Source organism: Gossypium arboreum, chromosome 6 (assembly GCF_025698485.1).
Source record: "Gossypium arboreum isolate Shixiya-1 chromosome 6, ASM2569848v2, whole genome shotgun sequence".
Taxonomy (NCBI): Eukaryota; Viridiplantae; Streptophyta; class Magnoliopsida; order Malvales; family Malvaceae; genus Gossypium; species Gossypium arboreum.
In genome coordinates, this window is record NC_069075.1 from 120,739,822 (window position 1) to 120,759,830 (window position 20,009).

A 20,009-nucleotide genomic window follows, 5' to 3' on the forward strand; every position below is an offset into this window, starting at 1 on the left:
GGCCGGCCATCTTGCTTCATTTTGGCTAATTTGACATGCAAGGACAACACCTTCCCACATGTATTAATAGGCCACCTTACATTTGCCTAGCACATTTCTAAATTTTCTCACATAAGTCCTATTTGATAAAAATTCACTTACAATTAACAAAATCCAAACATGAAATTTTTCACACATGCATGTATACATATAATGAGCATCAATTATGATGGTTAATTATTCTTATGACTCGGTTTAGTGGTCCCGAAACCACTTTCCGGCTAGGGTCAATTTAGGGATGTCACACATAGACAAAGTATTGATACCTTTTGTTACAGGTGAATTTAATGATTTGGTATTTTCATCCCTTACGGCTCTATTTATTTTCTCAACAATAACAGCGGTTGAAAATGAATTAGAGGGTATAACTATCATCTTCCAAAAATCCTACAACAACTAGAGAGATCATCAAGTTTAAAGATCAATCAAAACAACCTTAATACTTAATTCTTTCATACTTTTCTTGTACATGCTTGTGAGCTTTCATTATTATTCTTTTAGCTCAAATGTATTCTTACATATTTGTGCTATATTGGCAAATATCCTGATCTTATAAAAGTTACTTCTTAGTCTGCTATTTGTTATTCTCTTTGACAGTGTTGAATCTTAAGGTTTGGGTAGAAACCTTAAGCGAGTTGCAATCTTAAGATTTTGGGTAGAAATCTTAAAGGAGGTTGTAAGGTTAAACATTGTCCTTAAAGGTTGTCAAATTAGTGGATTTGCGAAAATCTTTAGCTATAGAAATCTAAGGTAGTGGAGTAGACAATTGGGGTCGAACCACTATAAATTGTTGTGTTCTTTGTTGAATATTCTTTCTTTGTTTCCACCATTCTTAAAAGTCAATTAACCTTCTCTCTTGACGATTTCGAGTTGATCACTCGAGCTAACACTTTGACATGAAATATGTCTTAAATTAAGTTATTATGAATTACTCATGAATTTAGTAATTATGCATTTTCAATAAAATATTTGGCCTAAATATTGTTGTGCTTCTTTAACCCAACTAAGGGAAATGTCATTTACCTACTAAGTGGTTAAACTTACCCTCTCTTTTAATATTTTTACAATTTCTAACTGTACTTGTAAACTTGAGAAATCTAGGGAGCAATAATTTAAGATATTATTGTATTTCTATTGAAGTTTCAATACATTTCAAAGTTTTATATTTTTTTATACTAAATTTAATTGTGTTTTAAAGTTTCTTAATTTATTACATACTGCAAAGCTTATTTTTAAAACATGTTTAAACTTACAATCTCTTAATTATTGCAACACTAATGGTAGTTAGGACTCAATTTGTTAAATTTTGAGGAATCAATTTTAATATTAAAAATATGATTTATATATGATTTATTAAAAGAATAAAACAAATTGAATTTGAGATTGGTTCATCTGAGAAAGTAAGGTACATAACATCCACAATGTTTTATATTTGCCAAGTGACTAGGAAATCCAATTTAAGGGAAATGTTTTGATGCAGGGAAATTAAATTCCTAGATTTTCTAACTAATATCACTAACAAGCTGAAAAATTTAAGAACTAATCATCATTTATGTTACATCACATCCATTTGAATTACAAATATATAATCTGATTTGATGAATGCTCTTGGAATGTGATACCTGGTCCAAGTATGATACTGTTTTAGTTACAGGTTGGAAGTTCATTTTCAGTTTTTATTTTACTGTAATTTTAAGCATATGTAGTCACCATCTTTGGGTAGGATTGCCACAGTTTCTCCTGCATTTTCATTTCTTATAATGGCCTCGATAATCACATATATTACTGCAATATTTAGAATCCGCAATTTGCGCTGGCCAGTAGCATCCAATGCTTTTGCCATTGACCCAGGCATGACCCTTACCCATGCCTAGCAAGTCCACGACCACTGGTTCAGTACCCATGGCAGCCTGGGAATTGGTAAGGACATGTACAGCTCAAATTCATTAGAATTTACATACAAAAAATGGAGCCACCAAAAAAACTATGACCTTTTGTTGTTGTTACCTTGTAGCAAGACATGGGTCTTCCGGTCGGGGACTTGACCAGCCTTAAAGACTTTTCCATTGGGTGATTTTGGATCGAAAAGACGTTGGGATAAGTCGCCATCTAAGCCAACCTTTCATCATAAAAACAACGAGATGAGTTTTAAGCCTAGTGAAAAAGCAATAAAAGGAGACATGAAAGCTAGGGAGAGGATAAAATTACACCGTAAGACCAAGTGTTCGGTGTTAAATCAATCATATTTTTGGCAGGGTTGATCAACAGCACTGCTCCACCAACTAAGCCTGTAGGTTTCATGTCATACTTGGACCCATAGTTCTGCCACAACACATTTTGGTTTACAAGTGGTTTAAACATTGGAACTTATCTAGGGAAAAATAAAATAAAATGATTATGAAGGTAGCACATACTGGCAATCCAATGGTGGCACTGAGCAAGGAAATGGTATTAGCCCCAGGCTCAAGAGAAACAGGTTTCTCGAATTCAAAGCTATAATCGTCACCATTTACCAGTTGTAGACCATTGGCTTGCTTGGCGAATTGGTTACCTGTTGTTATCATCAATCGTTTGAGTTAAAATGGAGTTTGTGAAAGTATTGTTCCACAATCTAAAACCAATTGTATTGGTACTTACCTATGAGGTTTTGGTTCACGTAAGCATAAAGTGCATGGCCATGGGGTTTGACATGTAGGGTTGCATTCTTTCATGATCTATGATCTTTCTCATTAATATCAACTCTGTTTCAGGTAAAGTATAAACCTAATCATCATTTCATCCTAGGTAAAAGAACAAAAAACAAACAGAAATTGAGGTTAAAACGTTTACCTAGTCATGTACCACAAGTAATCACTGATGTCTGAAGTAGTTGATTTCTGGTCAAGAAGATATTTTACATTAAATATACCCTTTCCTTGGAGGGCTTCACTTATGGGTTCTGGAGCCTACGTCCAACTAAGTTTGGCACTATTCTTATCCTCATAGTTTTGTTTCTTCAACATTACTGAGGTCTGAGTTGAAACCTGTGGACAATACAATGTGTATGTTCTGTTAGCTTCATTGTTTTTGGCCTTAAAGGGAAGCAATGAAATCAATCTTTATATATACCTTTCCAGTGTTGAATATTTCCTTGTTTCAGTTTTGAAGAATGCTGACAAACCAAGCCGGCACTGAGGGCTACCCGTCAAGTCCCCAATCGGTAGTGGCATCTTCGCGCATGTTTAGATTGCTTAATAAGCAAAATCTCTCTTTGGTAGCACTGACGGTGAATGTGGTTAACTGATTGCAAACAAAAAATTATATCATTTTCTTTTTTATATTGTTCACTTACTTGGATATGATTAGTATAACTCTAGGTTGAGGCTACTCTAGTGGTGAGAGCTTTCTCTCCAAGTTTAAGAGCAGCATGAAGTTACTTCAGATGTCCATACTTGGGTTGGTTAGGATACCCTGAAAGTTTTAACTTTTAGCTAGAAGCAAACTCAAGAGTGTAAACATAATTATATTTGTATGTTTGATTATATACCAAATTCATCGAGGGGTGCATCGTAATCGTACGACGTAGTAATGTACAGTCCATCGGAAGTGCATCCAAGCTTTGTCCCACCATGATACTAAAATTTACAGAGGGGAAGAAATAGATAGATTAATTTTAATTCAAGAGTTGAAAACCTCAAATAAAATAAGCATGTTGTTAAGTACTAACCATGTAATAGGTATTTAAGACCCCTCCCATTTGGAAAAATCTTGCAACTGCAAATGCAATATCTTCAGCTGTTCTATGTGGGTCTCTACTTCCCTAAAGTTTGAACCTACGACACAAAGTTCTTTTTTTATTTGATATATCAAACTAATGGAAAGGCATAACAGCCAAGGAAGAGAAAACACACCATCTGGTCCCGTTCTCGGTCCACATTTTCGGACTTTTCGGGTTGTTTGGCTTGAAATTGTCACAGTAAAATCCATTGCAAGTATTGATCTGCACCAGATGAAGTAAAATAGTTTTAATAAAGCAATTTATGTTTTTGGAAATAATATTTGTGTTTTGTAGATAAAGAGCAAATTAGTATACCATAGGTGGAACACTAATATTTTGGGCAACAGCCATTTTTGCACACCATTCGATATATTTTTTCCCTGCTGCTCCATAACCTTTCATGATATTTCCATATTCGTTCTCTATCTGCAAGTTTTGTTTTTTTAATTACAATGAAAATTCTTCGAGACATTATCTAATAAAACAGAATAAAAAATATGTTGTTGGGAATTATTTGAAAACCTGAGCCACTATAATGGGGCCTCCCTGTGGTGCAAACAGCTTGGCAACTTTAACCATGTTGACTATCTTGGCTGTAAAAGTTTCCATTTCTTTCTGTATTTCAAGATGATTTCTTCTAGAATGCTTACCATTAAAATCAATAAACATTGTAAGAAAAGAATTGTTTTGTAAGATGAAAAAGACCTTGTAGATTTCATTATTTGTTTGTTAAATTTTTGGCCTGCAATGCAACAAGAAACCAGCATCCAAGCCTAACCAGTGCAGCAACAACTTTTGTTCATTTGTAACTTGATTTAGTTTCTTTGTAATGTGACTTCAAGTTAGTAGGAGTTGTTGTTGTTCATTTATGTTTGATGTAATAGCTGATATGTCAGCTTCTTTTAAGTGTAATTTTAGCTAAGCTTAAGTCATGTATTAGTGGTAGCAGTTAGACATTAGGTAACTGTCAATTTTATTGTAACACATATATACTTTAGACGGATGAAATGGAAAGCAAGAAAAATTCATTTCTTCCAAAAATTTCTTCTTTGTTGGAAATTTCTCTCTGCAAGTCTCAAGTCTTTGAAGTTCAAACTTCTTTCATTCTTTGTCTGGGTTTATTACCTTGTTGCTCTATTTTCAGACAGAGCTTCATATTTCATCCGGATTACTTGCTTCTGTTTTCCTCCTTTGCTGTTAAAACCCAACAAATGGTATCAAGAGCCTAAGTCTTTGAGGAACTTGGTTGTGTTCTGTTTGTAAGTAACTTGTGTTTGAGAAAAAAGAAGCAGAACAGTTTTCTTGTTGGTCTATTTGTTTGCTGCAAGGATGAGCTTTACACCACCACCACCACCACCTGTGTTTGTTGGAGAGAACTACCACATCTGGGTAGTTAAGATGAAGACATACCTTCAAGCACATGATTTGTGGAATATGGTCGAGAATGATGCTAAACCACCTTTATTGAGGGCCAATCCAACCATTACTCAAATGAGGCAACACCGTGAAGAGTGTGCCAAGAAGCATAAAACAATGGCTTGCTTGCAAAATAGAGCATCTGATGTGATCTTCACTTGAATAATGGCATGTGACTCACCAAATCAAGCATGGGAGAAGCTAAAGGAGAAGTTTATGGGGTCAGGCAAGACAAAGCAGCAGCAACTGATCAACCTTAGGAGAAACTTTGAGAACTTGAAGATGAAAGGGTCAGAGACCATCAAGCAGTACTCTGATAGGATAATGGCCATAGTCAACAACATTAGGCTCCTTGGTAATGATTTTAGTGAGAGTAGAGTTGTTGAAAAGGTCATTACAACTCTCCTTGAGAAATTTGAGTCAAAGATTTCTTCATTGGATGACTCGAGGGATTTATCAGCCATCTCATTGTCTGAGTTGGTAAATTCCCTATATGCACTTGAGCAAAGGAGGGCCAATAGGCAGGAAGAGCACCCTGAAGGAGCTTTCCAAGCAAATGCCAAAGAAAGCTCAAGTTCAAGTTCAAGCTACAAAGGCAAGAAACCATGGCTTGACAAAAGGGAGAAATCAAAAAGGGAAGTTGAAAAAAAGAGCTTTCCACCATGCATTCACTGCAAAAAGACCACACATTTGGAGAAGAACTGTTGGCACAGACCAAATGTTCAGTGCTGGAGATGTAAACAATTTGGTCATGTTGAGAAGGTGTGTAAGAACAAAAGGAAGGTACACGATCAACAACAAATGCAAGCTAAGGCTACTGAAGACCTTCAAGCTCAAGAGGAGAATGTTTTCTCTGCATCATGTTATGCAACCTCAAACAAAATCAGTAAAAACTGGTTAGTTAATAGTGGTTGTTCTCACCATATGGCTTCAGATGAAAGGCTGTTCAAGAATCTCGACAGAAGGTTTACTTTCAAATTCAGAGTTGGAAATGGCAACCTTATTGAGGCCAAAGGCAAAGGAGATGCAGTGATCAGCACACATTCAGGTAACAAAGTTATTTCTGATGTACTTTATGTGCTTGACATAGACCAAAACCTGCTTAGTGTTGGTCAGCTAATTGAGAAGGGTTATTCACTAGTTTTCAAGAATAACTCCTGTATTGTTGAGGGTTCATTTGGTCAAGTACTAGTTACAGTGCCTATGACTGATAGGTGTTTCATGCTGGATGTAAATTAGCTAGAAAAGAAGGCCTATACTAGTACTACTGACTTAGCTAGTTTATGGCATAAGAGGTTAGGCCATGTTAGTTACAAATCACGTGGTTTGCTGAATAGATTGAATTTGGTTGAAGATATGTCCAAAATTGAGGTTAATGATGATGTTTGTGAAGTTTTCCAGCTTGGTAAGCAGGCAAGACTGCCTTTTCCAGTTAACAAGGCATGGAAAGCTCGAGGCAAGCTCGAATTAGTTCACACTGACATTTGTAGACCAATGAAGACTTCCTCTTTGAATTAGAGCAAATACTTTATGTTGTTCATTGACGATTTCAATAGATTCTGTTGGATCTATTTTTTAAAGCAAAAATCAGAGGTGTTTGAAGCATGCAACAAATTTAAAGCTCTAGTTGAGAACCAATCAGACTGCAAGATCAAAGCTTTGAGATCAGATAATGGTGCTGAGTATTTGTCTGAGAAGTTTCAAAAGCTGTGTGAGCAAGCTAGAATTCATCATCAGCTAACAACAGTTTATACTTCTCAGCAAAATAGAGTTTGTGAAAGAAAAAATTGAATAGTGCTTGATATGGCTAGATGTCTGTTATTTGAAAGCAAATTACCAAGCAAATTTTAGGCTGGAGCACCAAACACTTCAGTGTATCTGCTCAACAGGTTACCTACCGCTGCTATCAAGGACAAAACTCCTTTTGATGTTTGGCATGATCTCAAACCAACAGTGTCACACGTAAAGGTGTTTGGTTGTGTCTGCTGCACTCTTATACCAGCCGAAAAGAGAACCAAACTTGATAAAAGATCTGTGTCTGGGATCTTTGTTGGTTACAGCAGCACCAATAAGGGCTATAGGGTATTTGATCCCTCAACAAAGAACATTTTGGTGAGTAGGGATGTGAGGTTTGATGAAGAGAAGGTTTGGAGCTAGAATGATGTAGATGCAAGGTTGATTGAAGAAGATCAGCTGGACAGCAGCTTGGAACTAGCTGAAAAAGGGCCAATTGATGATAATTTTGATGAAGAACCTGTGAGAGGCACCAGAACTATTGCTGACATCTACCAAAGATGTAATGTTGCAATAGTTGAACTTTCAGATTTTGAAGAAGCTGTGAGGGACAAATGTTGGAAGAAGGCCACAAAAGCTGAATTGGAAATAATCCACAAAAATGACACTTGGGATTTGGTTGACAGACTTGATCATAAGAAAGTAATAGGTGTCAAGTGGGTGTTTAGAGGTAAGTACAATGCTGATGGCTCATTGAACAAACACAAGGCAAGGCTTGTGGTGAAAGGCTATAGTCAGCACTATGGCATTGATTTCATGGAGACATTTTCTCCAGTAGCAAGGCTAGACACAATTAAACTTTTGTTTGCCTTGGCCGCACAGAAGCAATGGAGAATTCACCAGCTCGATGTCAAGTCAGCATTCTTAAATGGCTTCCTAAAGGAAGAAATTTTTATTGAACAACCAGAGGGGTTCAAGGTTCCTAGTGAGGAGGACAAAGTTTACAAGCTGAAAAAGGCCTTGTATGGTCTAAAGCAAGCACCAAGGGCCTGGTACGATAGGGTTGATGAGTACCTATCTAAGCTCGAGTTCGAGAAAAGTGTTAATGAACCTACACTTTTTATAAAGAAGTTAGAAAATGAAACTCTTTTGATTGTCTCACTTTATGTGGATGACTTACTTGTAACTGGAAGCAAGGGAGAGCTGATCGATGAGTTCAAAGTGCAAATGCAAGAAGTTTTTGAGATGACAGATTTAGGAGTCATAACATTCTTCCTTGGCATGGAAGTGAACCAATCTGATCAAGGCATCTTCATTAGCCAACATGTCTTTGCTTTGAAGATTCTCAATAGATTTTGCATGTCAAAATGCAAAATAGTCAACACACCAGTGGCTCAAGGGGAGAAGCTAACTAGTAGTGGGGATCAAGAAAGGGTTGATGAGAAGGAATATCGAAGCTTGGTAGGTTGTTTGCTTTACTTAACAGCTACTAGGCCTGATATTATGTATACTATTAGCTTACTGTCCAGATTCATGCATTGCTGTGATGTTGTCCATTTTAAAGCAGCAAAGAGAGTTCTTAGATATTTGAAGGGAACTTTGAATCATGGAGTAAATTTTGAGAAGGCGAAATAGCTCAAATTGATAGGGTATTCAGATAGTGATTGGGCAGGGTCCATTGATGCCATGAGAAGCACCTCTGGATATTTTTTTACTCTTGGCTCAGGAGTTTTCTGTTGAAGCTCAAAGAAGCAACAAAATGTTGCTCAATCTACAGCTGAAGCAGAATACATTGTAGCTACTGTAGCTGTTAATCAAGCCATTTGGCTTAGGAAACTTTTGTGTGACTTGAATGAAGAACAAGTTGAAGCAACTGAGATCAAGGTTGATAATCAGTGAGCAGTTGCTATAGCTAAAAATCCTGTTTTTCATGGCAAGACGAAACATTTTAAAATTAAATTCCATTTTATTCGAGAGGCTGAACAATCAAGGGAGGTAAATATGGTTCATTGCAGCTAAGAAAATTAGTTTGCTGATATTTTAACCAAGTCTCTCGGTGCTACACGATTTGATGCTTTAAGAAGAAAAATTGGAGTTTGTTGTATATAGTCCAATGAGGAGTGTTAAATTTTTGGCCTGCAATGCAACAAGAAACCAGCATCCAAGCCTAACCAATGTAGTAACAACTTTTGTTTATTTATAACTTGATTTAGTTTCTTTGTAATGTAACTTCAAGTTAGTAGGAGTTGTTGTTGTTCATTTATGTTTGATGTAATAGCTGATATGTCAGCTTCTTTTGAGTGTAATTTTAGCTAAGCTTAAGTCATGCATTAGTGGTAGCAGTTAGACATTAGGAAACTATCAATTTTATTGTAACACATATATACTTTAGCCGGTTGAAATGGAAAGCAAGAAAAATTCATTTCTTCCAAAAATTTCTGCTTTGTTGGAAGTTTCTCTCTGCAAGTCTCAAGTCTTTGAAGTTCAAACTTCTTTCATTCTTCATCTGGGTTTATTACCTTGTTTCTCTATTTTCAGATAGAGCTTCATACTTCATCCGGATTACTTGCTTCTGTTTTCCTCCTTTGCTGTTAAAACCCAACATTGTTCTCTATCCAATTAGGATAATGCCATAAAGACTAGCTTCATGGACGAGCTGGAGAAACTTTATGAAGTTCCAAGTTCCTTGAGAAATCATACTGAAAAATACAGAGAAGCCAAGTTACAAATTACAGCAGACTCTATTAATGGGAATTGTACTAGCATAAAACTATAACAAGAACTTTGACCTGGCGGTGTCTAGGCTCATGGACATCCCAGAATATATGTTTCAATGACACCAATCCCGCCACCTTTTACTTTCATAATGAGATCAGGCCACATATGTTTTAATGTCAATAGTTAGCCATTTGCAGAGTCTTTAAACAAATATATATAAATATATATATGTTTATACTAAACATGCTCAGTGCTGCGAGGATAGTGAATGGAAGCAACATTCATAATCTTTCGTTGTCCATCAATGATAATGGCATTAGCATCATATTCAACCTTGACTGCTGAGCATAAACTCGACAAAGCTAAGGCAACCAAGAGAAAAAACTGTAAAAAATACAACGTCGGTAAAACCACGGGCAGAGGAGAAGAAAATTCACTATGTCAAATTCGAATTAATACAAGAGTAATAGACTATGTCTAATTATAGGCTTTGTAAAGTCATATTCTAATAAGAGTGTAGTAAGAAAAGAAGTGTAGTTCTATATGATTTTTACTTATTCAAGTCACTTAATTTTAACAGAAACTGAATCAAATTTTTTGACAGTTTTTTATCATAAAAGAACACTATTTTTCCTGACACGAATTATTAAGACATATCAAGGACCTATTTATTCTGCAGCAAGAATAACAAAAAAGTAGAAACTTTTTTATGTTTTTCATTGGGAAGCCTATGGCTTAAATTCATCTAAGCTGAGCTTCGATATATTTATAAGCGACCCCATCAAATAAAACACTTACCAATTATTGGCATCAAAAGGATCTCATTATTCTGCAATTTTTTCTATATTTAGGCATATGCTAATCCTTTTGTGAGTATAATTCCGATGGCATTTTTAATTACAGGCATGTCAGTATGAATGTGTTCCTATGGACGACCATAGAGTTCAATCGTCTAACAGGAGCCAAAACAAATTAGTAAACTTCATCAATAGTAAATTCAATTCTTTTTTTCAATCCAAGTTATTCTTCAAAAAGGTATCACAACTTACGGTATTATTAACCTTGCAAACCCAAAGAAAGTAAATACATTCCATTTCCCATTATGTTTCCTCAATCTACTTGACTTAATATACACATAATATGTTTTTATTTATTTTAGGCTTCATTCATTTTAGCTCCTAAAGTATACTTATTTTCTCATTTTAATCCTTATTTTTTTCCTCAATTTTATACCTTAAAAACACTTGAATTTTCAATTTAATACCTAAAATATACCTTCGTGATATTTTTTAATCCAGTTTTCTCATAGCCAATTAAAAAATACCACGAGGTGCCTTTATATACAAAAATAACTATTTTCTTTATTAATTGTATATACACATTAAAAATGTAAAAATGGAAATAAATATATAAAGTTTAGAATATATATATATATATATATATATAATCTAGAAAAAAACATATGAATTATAAAATTTATAAAAAAATTAAAAATTTGAAAAGAAATCAGTGGAAATTAATAATATTATTGAAAAATTTAAAGAAAATTTAAAAAAAAGTTTAAAGTACACTGGTGAATGATGATTCTTTTGTGACAAATGATGTTCTTTTTGCGCCACACATCAATATTTTTGTGAAGTATACTCTTTTTCCTTATAATTATGGACCGCTTTTTATGCATTTCAGTACCTATGGTTGTGCTTTTAACTTTGAAAACAATTACTAAATATTCATCTATTGTTGATTTAGCATTAGTTTGAGTGGTATGAATATTAATGTCAATGTAAAAAAATATGAGTTTAAGTGCGTTAAAGCGCATTATTTTTCTATTTATAAATTTGAGAAGGAGTATACTTTTTTTTTTTTTTTAAAAATTCAATTGGATTAATGAATTCAAATCTTAAACAAAAAAATATCCCATATGTTGGATTCGGTTAACTCTAGCTAAGTAGGCCTAAGAAAACAAATAACAAAAACTGGCCGCCATCAGATTGGCCCATAAATTCAAAAATAAAAACTGAACAGAAATAATAAACCTATATCTATACTCCAGTCGTCGGGTACAGCTGGCCATCATAATGATACTGCCAATTCATATCCCCGAGACAGCTGTAAAGCGATAGCAGATCTTCTGAAAAAAATCTTTTGCTTATCTACTTTATTTCCAAAACGGAACCATTTCCTTTTCTTCCATTTCAAAAGTCACAAACTCTTCTTTTCCTCTTTCATTCCGATGGTCTTAGTCGTTTCTTCTTCTCTTTTAATCTGAAAGTTCCAGGAAATTTTTCTCTATTTCTCTTCTAATCGATCGTGGAATCCCTCCCTCTAGGTATTGTTCCTTGCCATTCTTGAGTGCTGCTTTTGCTAATAGATGAGCGCATGTATTTTTTGTCCTTGGGATGAAATGGGATCTGATTTCTTGGAAATGTGTCTTTAGACTTTGAATGTCACCGATAATTGCTCCGATATTTGATCTGTCACGATCTGCACTTTGACATTTTGTTATTATCGTTCTCGAGTCTCCTAGTATGTCCAGAGTATGAAAACCCATATGAATCCCTAAGTTTTTTGCTTGAAATCGTACATGTGCTTCCACCCAAACGGAGATGCAACGTTGAAATGAAGAGTTGATTTTAATGCTATGATTCTACCCCCTCATCTTTAACAACTAGGTTTGATGCAGATCTAAAATTTTGTAGGTCAAAAGCCACATCAAAATAGATAGCCACATTCGCCCTCTACATGTTCTGTATAGGTCTCGTTTTTGCTTCCAAGATAAGTACTTTGTCCTCTATACCATCAAACTCTGAAATGTAATTGGTAACTTGTTTTGAGATATCTTGACTGGTGCTTCATTTGCCTTCATAGATTAACTTGTTTCTATTTGTCCATATTAACCAGAGTCCGCAACAAAAGATTCTACATTGCTCATTCGTCCCTTGATTGAAAACCCAAGTAAGCCAAGTCCAAAAATCTGGATTGCTATTATTAAGAACCCATGAGAAGTTTAAATGTCTCCACACTTCCTTCGTTGTAGGGTACAATCAGAAGACATGGTTACTGTCTCCACACTGATCCTCAACCATTACTCTTCTCATCTTCAGATTAGAAAAAGTGGGGATGTAATTCCACAAAATTTTCCACACTGTAATTTTGAATTTCGAAGGCATGTATAGGTTCCGCAATTTCCTGTAAAAATTTTTAGTATCGGCCTGTATATAATTACTAGGATTCAATGTAGTATCCTGTAATAGTTTATAGGCACTTCTTACTGAGCAGTTTCTAAATGACTCCCCTCTCTACACCTGAAAGTCTTCATGAGTGGATTTTGCTAACAGAATTTGCAGTATTTTCCTAGCAATATCCGTATGAAAGGTATGGACAATCAATTAACTCTTCCAAGTTCTGTTATCTTCATCGATTAAGTCAGACACTAATCTGATATTTTCATTTCTGTTGTGATTTTGTATTCTGTCTTCTTCTTTACCCAACACCCAGAGATCGGTCCACACTGATATATGGTCTCCTTTACCAACCCTCCAGCATAATCCTTCCTCCAGAAGCCTTTTTGCTGGCCAAACACTCCTCCAAGTAAGTTAAGGTAAGTTACCTAAATGAGCATTTAAGAAATTTGTATTCAGGTAATACTTAGCTTTTAAAATACGGGCTAACAAAGAATTTGGATAACTAATAAGACGCCAACCCTACTTAGCTAATAATGCGATATTAAATTTATCAAGACTTCGAAAACCTAGACCACCCACTTCTTTTAGCAAGCAAATATCCTTCCAAGCACACCAATGAATCCCCTTTTTCCCCCTATTTGTTTGCCACCTAAATTTTGCAATTATACCCTCTAATATCGTGCATAAATATTTAGGAAGCAAAAAACACACCATTGAACAGGTTGGTATAGACTATAAATCAGCTTTGATAAAAACCTCCTTACCTCTTTGTAAGAGATATTTGATACTCTAATTATCTATTCGTTGTTGTAGTCTATCTTTCAAATTCTGAAAAGATTCATTCTTTCTTCTACCCACCAAATTAGGTAACCCAAGATATCTTTCCAGATTGTTCGAGCTTTGTACCTTGAGCACTCTAGTAATTGTTCTTCTATTGTCCTCCTGCGTATTATTGCTGAAAAAAATTGTAAATTTTGAATTATTAACTTTTTGGCCCGAGCAGACTTCATATTCATGTAGAATCTGTTTCAAGGAAATTGCGCTCCTTTCAGTAGCTTCCCCAAACAACATTAAGTCATCTGCGAAAAGTGAGTGAGAAACTTACGGCCCACTTCTACTTGCCTTAACTCCTCTCACTTTTTTTCCTGCATTCCTAGCTTCATAAGACTAGAGAGACCTTCTCCATAGAATAAGAATAAGAACGGGCTCAACGAGTCCCCCTGTCTTAATCCTCTAGAAGGGAAAAAGATTTCCCTATTATACTCATTTAAAACCATCAAATAAGATACTGTAGTAACACATTTCATTAGTAAGGCCACCTATTCTAAATCAAATCCCAATTTCTTCATTATTTCTTCCACAAAATTTCATTCGACCCTATCATATGCCTTACTCATATCCTGTTTAATTGCCATAAATCATTTTTTCCCTGCCTCTTATGTCTTAAAGTGTGAAGTAGTTCATAAGCAAGCAAAATGTTATCCGAAATCAATCTCCCGGGGACAAAAGCACTTTGTGCTAGATCAATGCATTTGTTTAATACGTTTCAAATGCGATTTGCCATAGCTTTGGCCATCAATTTATAGATGATGTTACACAAGCCGATAGGCCTGAAAGGCGTTATATCCATTGGATTTGAATTCATCGGAATTAACACAATATTAGTTTTATTGATTGAGTTGATATCCATACCTCCATTCAGATGAGCGAGGCAAAAAGTAGTAACATTTTCCCCAATAATTGCCCAACACTTTTGATAAAATACCACCGAAAATTCATCCTCTCCTGGTGCTTTTATGGGATCCAATTTTGTCAAAGCCTTTTCAATATCCTCCTTTGTATATCTCGCCTTTAACTTTGAATTATCCTCATCTGAAATACAAAGAGTAATTCCTGATAAAATATGCTCATAATTTCCTCTTCTTCCAGCAAAAAATAATTCTTGAAAATATGATTTGGCTATCAACTCCATTTCACGTATTTCATTCGTTTCCCTCTCATCATCATATTGCATCTTACGAATCAGATTTCTCTGTCGTTTTTATGTTTCTTGTTTGTGGAAGAAAGTGCTATTTTTATTCCTAAGTTTTAGCTAGTTAACTCGCGTCTTTTGTTCCCAATAACGCTCATCTTTTTCGATCTCAAAATTGAGTTGAATTCTTGTATCAATAAGATCTACCAAATTATCCTTATTTCTCTCAGCTTCTACCAACTGAACCAATTTAGAAGTTAACATATTTTTCTTCTCTTCTCTGTTATATTAGATTTGACTAGCCAATCGTTTCAAGCCTCTTTTTGCACTTTTTAGCTTAATAAATCTCCCGTAGAATTTTCCCAGATATTTTTGACCTCAATAAAGAATGACTCCTCCAAAACCCACCATGCTTTAAATTTAAAACTTTTATGAATTCTCTTCCTATCCTCTTTCTTTGTGTTAACTAGTAATGGGCAATGATCTGAAAATGTATGTGGAAGATGCTGAAGCTGAAATTCAAAAAATAAATGAAACCATTCTTCAATCGCCACACCCCTGTCTAATCGTTCTTGAATATTAGTTCCTGGCAGATTTCCCCTTTCCTAAGTACACTCGTTTCTAGTAAAACTTATATCCAACAAATTACACTATTCCAATACTTTACGCAAAGCTTCCATTCTTCCTTCTTCTCGAGGTAGACCACCCTTTTTTCAAAGCCATATAAAATTTCGTTAAAGTACCCACAAACCATCCATGGTAACTCTCTAATAATACCTAGATGACGTAAAAAATTCCATGCATCAGGTCTATCTTGTGAGTAAGGGGGCCCATAAAAACCAATAAACCTCCATTTGTGCCTTTCCTCCACTTCATCTATAATCACATCAATATGTCTTTGCGAAAAACTTGAAGCTGGATATTGTTATCTCCACGCCAAGCCAGACATAGTCCACCTCTAGATCCGTTTGAGTCAACATCAATACCGTTCAAGAACCCATAGCTTTTTCAAACTCGTTCCATTTGACTACCACAGATTTTCGTCTCCTTAATGAAGACCACTTGGGGATTATATAACTTCGGCACATGCCGAAGTCTTCGAATTGTTCATGGACTCCCCAATCCATGGACATTTCAGCTTAAGATTTTTATTGTACTCTGTCGGCTTGCCTCTTGGCAGCCGCCGATAATAAATATCTAACTTCCACTATCTTCCTATTCTTTACCACTAAAGTGTTAGTCTCTTCCTTGGCCAATATGTCTTCAATCTCTCCTCTATTCCTCTTTTTACCCTCTTCACCAATTAGCACCTCATCTTCAAGATCATGTTCCATTAAAGTATGAATCTGACTCCCACTCAAATTTCCACCATTTTTCCATGGAATAGATACCCTCCCTTCCAAATTGACCCCTAATATAAGATCTAGATTATTCCTATTGCCCATGTTTTTTGCTAAACCCCTCAAATTATTACCCAAAATTTACCTTCCCTCGCCATTTCCCCCCACTCCCCCTCTCCTTCTTCCTGAAGCCACACGCTAGTCATCGTTAAAGCTTGGTGAGATTGTGCCCTTAATGATAAGTCCCATCCTATCTCGATAACTTCCACTCTTAATGTCATCCTCGCTTCACAAAAAAATCACTATGACCAAACGACCACAATAAAAGCAAAAAAGTGATTAACCTTTCATATTTAAATCTAACGTATAAGCACTTTCCATAACACATTATCTGTTTTTTCCTCTTCAAAAGTCACCGTATATCAATTTTGACTCTTATTCTCATAAAATTTCTATTTTCTTTTCCCAGATTTGAACCATCATACTCCATGAAATTGCTTAAAAAATTATCCATTTCAATTGCCAGATTTTTTGAGAAAAAACCAACAGGAACATCATGTAATTGAACTAAAAAACAAGAATAAATTAATGGGACTTTCAAAGGGTCCTCCCCCTATTGCAACTCATGGAAAACCAATAAGTGGTTATTAAAAGTCCATGGTGAACCCTTTATAACCCTTTTCAAATCCATAACATGAAAAAATTGAAATAAATACCTTTTCTCTCCTAGATCTCTAATTTGAACCCCCCAAACAGGCTACTACAGATATGCCATGGTGTTCTTCGTTGTTGGGAAGTGTATAATACTAGCTGTTAAGAAACACCTCACAAATTGAAAACCTCCCACTTCTCCATCTGTATTCGCTCCAACTTGTACTTGTAGAACTGTTTCTTCCTCCTTATCGAGTGTTAACCCTGCGAAATCTACCTCCATAATAGTACATAAAGTAATTGTTTGAATCAATTTCCTAAAATAAGAAAGAAAACTGAAGAAAAATCACTGTCGTCACGCCAATACCAATAGAAACAAGAAAACCCTAAAACTGTCAAAGAGAGCAAACAAAGACATGCTAAATTAGTAGACTAGTAAAGCTAGCGATGTTAATGATTATGATTAGAGAGGGGCTATACTTAATTTTAAATATTGTGTAAAAAAGAGCTAATATGATTGTTAAAAGAAATATTCATCAATAATTTTATAAACGTCTTACTTAATAATTTCAATAATTATGATTATGTAATTATTTTGAGGTTAAAAAATGTAAGTTTTTTACCTGTTGATGAATATAATATACCCCCAACATCAAATTAAAATATAATCAAAGAACACAATAGTTTTTACAGCCTCTACTTACGATAAATCTGCAAATTTAAAATTATGGAATTTTAATTTTCATTTCCCCCTTCCAGAAGTCTGTGTTTTTAGGTGCTCTTTGTGTGTTGTTCATCTTGTTCCTAGAAAGCGCGTGGGATATCCTTAACCTGGTGTCTTGTTGGGTTTAACCCGTTTCACTCCTAATCCACTCACTAGAGAGTGAGGCGCGTGATTATCAATTTTCTAGAAGTCTCTTATCAAATAAATAAAACCCATTTTAACATACTAGGGTTTTATCTTCCTTTTAAGACTTCTCTAGTTTCAAGCAACCAAACCAAACAACCCCTTATCCTTTTACATCTTTCTCAAAGGTGTTTTCTTTTTACATATATTGGTTTTTATTCCTAAGAATCGTTGATTTGCAGGAATGATTTTTGTGAAATTTGAATACAGAAATGGCTACATCTCAGCTAACAGCGTCGCCAGTGACAGCATCAGCTAGGAACTTGGCTTCATTACAAGGGCTTAGGCTGTCCACCATCAAATTCTCTTCCATTGGAACATTAAAGCCTGGGGCATTGACCAGCAGGTCCTTCAGAGGTTTGGTTGTTAAAGCAGCTACCGTTGTTGCCCCTAAGGTATTTCTTCTTATTACTTTATTCTTTTTAATAATTATTGGTGCTATCGCTGCTTTGTTGTTGAGTAAACTAGCTTTTTTCGGTATTGTTTTCAATTCATGTTTACCTGTTTGCTGAATATTTTCACTTGTCGAAACTTGACCTTTTGGGGCGACTCTGAATGCTTTTTCTGTTTTAAACATGTTTTAAATTTATGAAACCTGACATAAATTGGTTGCTGTTGGCTTATTGGAACTCCAAAAATAATATCAATTTGCTACAATTAGTGTAGCAAAGCCAATCGTTTCCGTGGATTCATCTCCTTGTATGTACACTGCTTCTGCTTACATAAAACGATCTTATTGCCCTATGCAGTACACTTCAGTTAAGCCCTTGCGTGACAGAGTGTTGGTGAAGATCAAAGAAACAGAGGAGAAGACTGAGGGTGGCATTTTGCTTCCAACAACTGCTCAATCAAAGCCTCAAGGAGGTGAGGTGGTTGCTGTTGGTGAAGGGAAGACAATTGGGAATACGAAATCGGAAAGTTCTGTGAAGGTGAATTTTCATGGACTAGATATTCTTCTCAGTTCTTTTCCATTTGTTGCTCCACTATTATACTTCAACAATGCCATGGTTGTGTAGACTGGTGCTCAGGTCATATATTCCAAGTATGCTGGGATGGAGGTCGAGTTCAATGGTGCAAATCATCTTCTCCTAAAAGAGGATGTCATTGTTGGACTTCTTGAAACCGATGACATAAAAGATCTTAAACCTCTGAACGACAGAGTTTTAATTAAGGTTCGTATCCTTCCGAAATCTGTATATTCAGCTACCATTGCAGTGTTCTGTTGAAGTTTTGATCACCATTCACAAGACATTGAGTCTCACACGTGTGAATGGTGATGATATAGTGTATTGAGAAGTAATTGATGAAAAAATAAAAAAGGTTTTGGATATTGATATTGACTTATGAAGGCACCCGGTGGTGTGTTTGAATACCGTTGCAGGTTTCGGAAGCTGAGGAGAAAACCACCGGAGGTTTGTTGCTGACCGAGGCAAGCAAAGAAAAACCTTCCCTTGGAACGGTGAGTAACAGTTAATCAAGTATTTTGGAGGAGGGCATAGAACTTTGTGCTGTGGTGTTGCAAAATGTATTTACTTAAATACATGAATTAAATGAAATAGGTGATAGCTGTTGGACCTGGTACTTTAGATGAGGAAGGTAACCTAAAGCCACTATCGGTCTCACCTGGAAACACCGTCCTGTATTCAAAGTATGCTGGGAATGACTTCAAGGGCAATGATGGTAGTAACTATATTGCTCTGAGAGCATCTGATGTAATGGTTGTGCTCTCTTAGTTGTGTAATAAGGTTTGGTTTTAGATTTTGAGGTTAAAACTAGATTGATTGGATGAGTTGCCAGTAAGCACAAGGATTTTGTAATTTTTTTCCTTAAATATAAATGGATGCAGCATTTGGTAAAAAAAAAGATTTAAGTAAAAAAACTTGAATATCATCACCACATTTGAATAACTTAATTTCTTGTAAAATTCATCTTTTGAAATAAATAAAACTAATTTTAAAAATAAATGAATGATCAAAATAAAAAACTTATAAAACTTAAGGTGATTAAAATGAGTGTATAATAATATTTTATAAAATTACATTAATCTGTTTTAATTGTGTTAATACATTATTTAACCCTTTTATTAGTCCAAAAGTACCTAATTGGTATCTAAATATATATTTCATCATCTACGTTAGTACCTTGACGACTCTAACATCGTTAGTTTGTGTTAATATGACATTGATGGTTAATTCGGTGGTAACATTTTGTAGCTTCTTAGTATGACACATGGTGGATATAAATTAAAAAGTCTTTAAAAATATATAAATTAATTAAAGAAGTATACTTT

The 20,009-nt window shown here is 35.1% G+C and overlaps 1 protein-coding gene and 1 pseudogene across 7 annotated transcripts; one reads left to right on the forward strand and one right to left on the reverse strand.

Moving 5' to 3' along the window:
* Nucleotides 1-1,594: 1,594 nt before the first annotated feature.
* Nucleotides 1,595-4,519, reverse strand: LOC108485012 (beta-galactosidase-like; annotated as a pseudogene).
* A 7,227-nt stretch (nt 4,520-11,746) lies between these two features.
* LOC108486164 (20 kDa chaperonin, chloroplastic-like) lies at nt 11,747-19,643 on the forward strand. Of its 7 annotated transcripts, none has more exons than XM_017790034.2 (9): nt 11,747-11,993; nt 12,364-12,619; nt 12,702-13,039; nt 13,163-13,265; nt 17,930-18,114; nt 18,469-18,648; nt 18,736-18,891; nt 19,101-19,178; nt 19,279-19,643. In XM_017790034.2, the coding sequence occupies exons 5-9, from the start codon at nt 17,932-17,934 to the stop codon at nt 19,450-19,452; spliced, it is 771 nt and encodes a 256-aa protein (XP_017645523.1). In that variant the 5' UTR covers nt 11,747-11,993; nt 12,364-12,619; nt 12,702-13,039; nt 13,163-13,265; nt 17,930-17,931; the 3' UTR covers nt 19,453-19,643. The 7 variants fall into 7 exon arrangements, with proteins under 7 accessions (XP_017645523.1, XP_052885572.1, XP_017645525.1 ...); XM_053029612.1 differs by having other exon boundaries at nt 11,764-11,993; nt 12,348-12,619; nt 17,902-18,114; XM_017790036.2 differs by having other exon boundaries at nt 11,764-11,993; nt 17,902-18,114.
* The last annotated feature ends 366 nt before the right edge of the window (nt 19,644-20,009 follow it).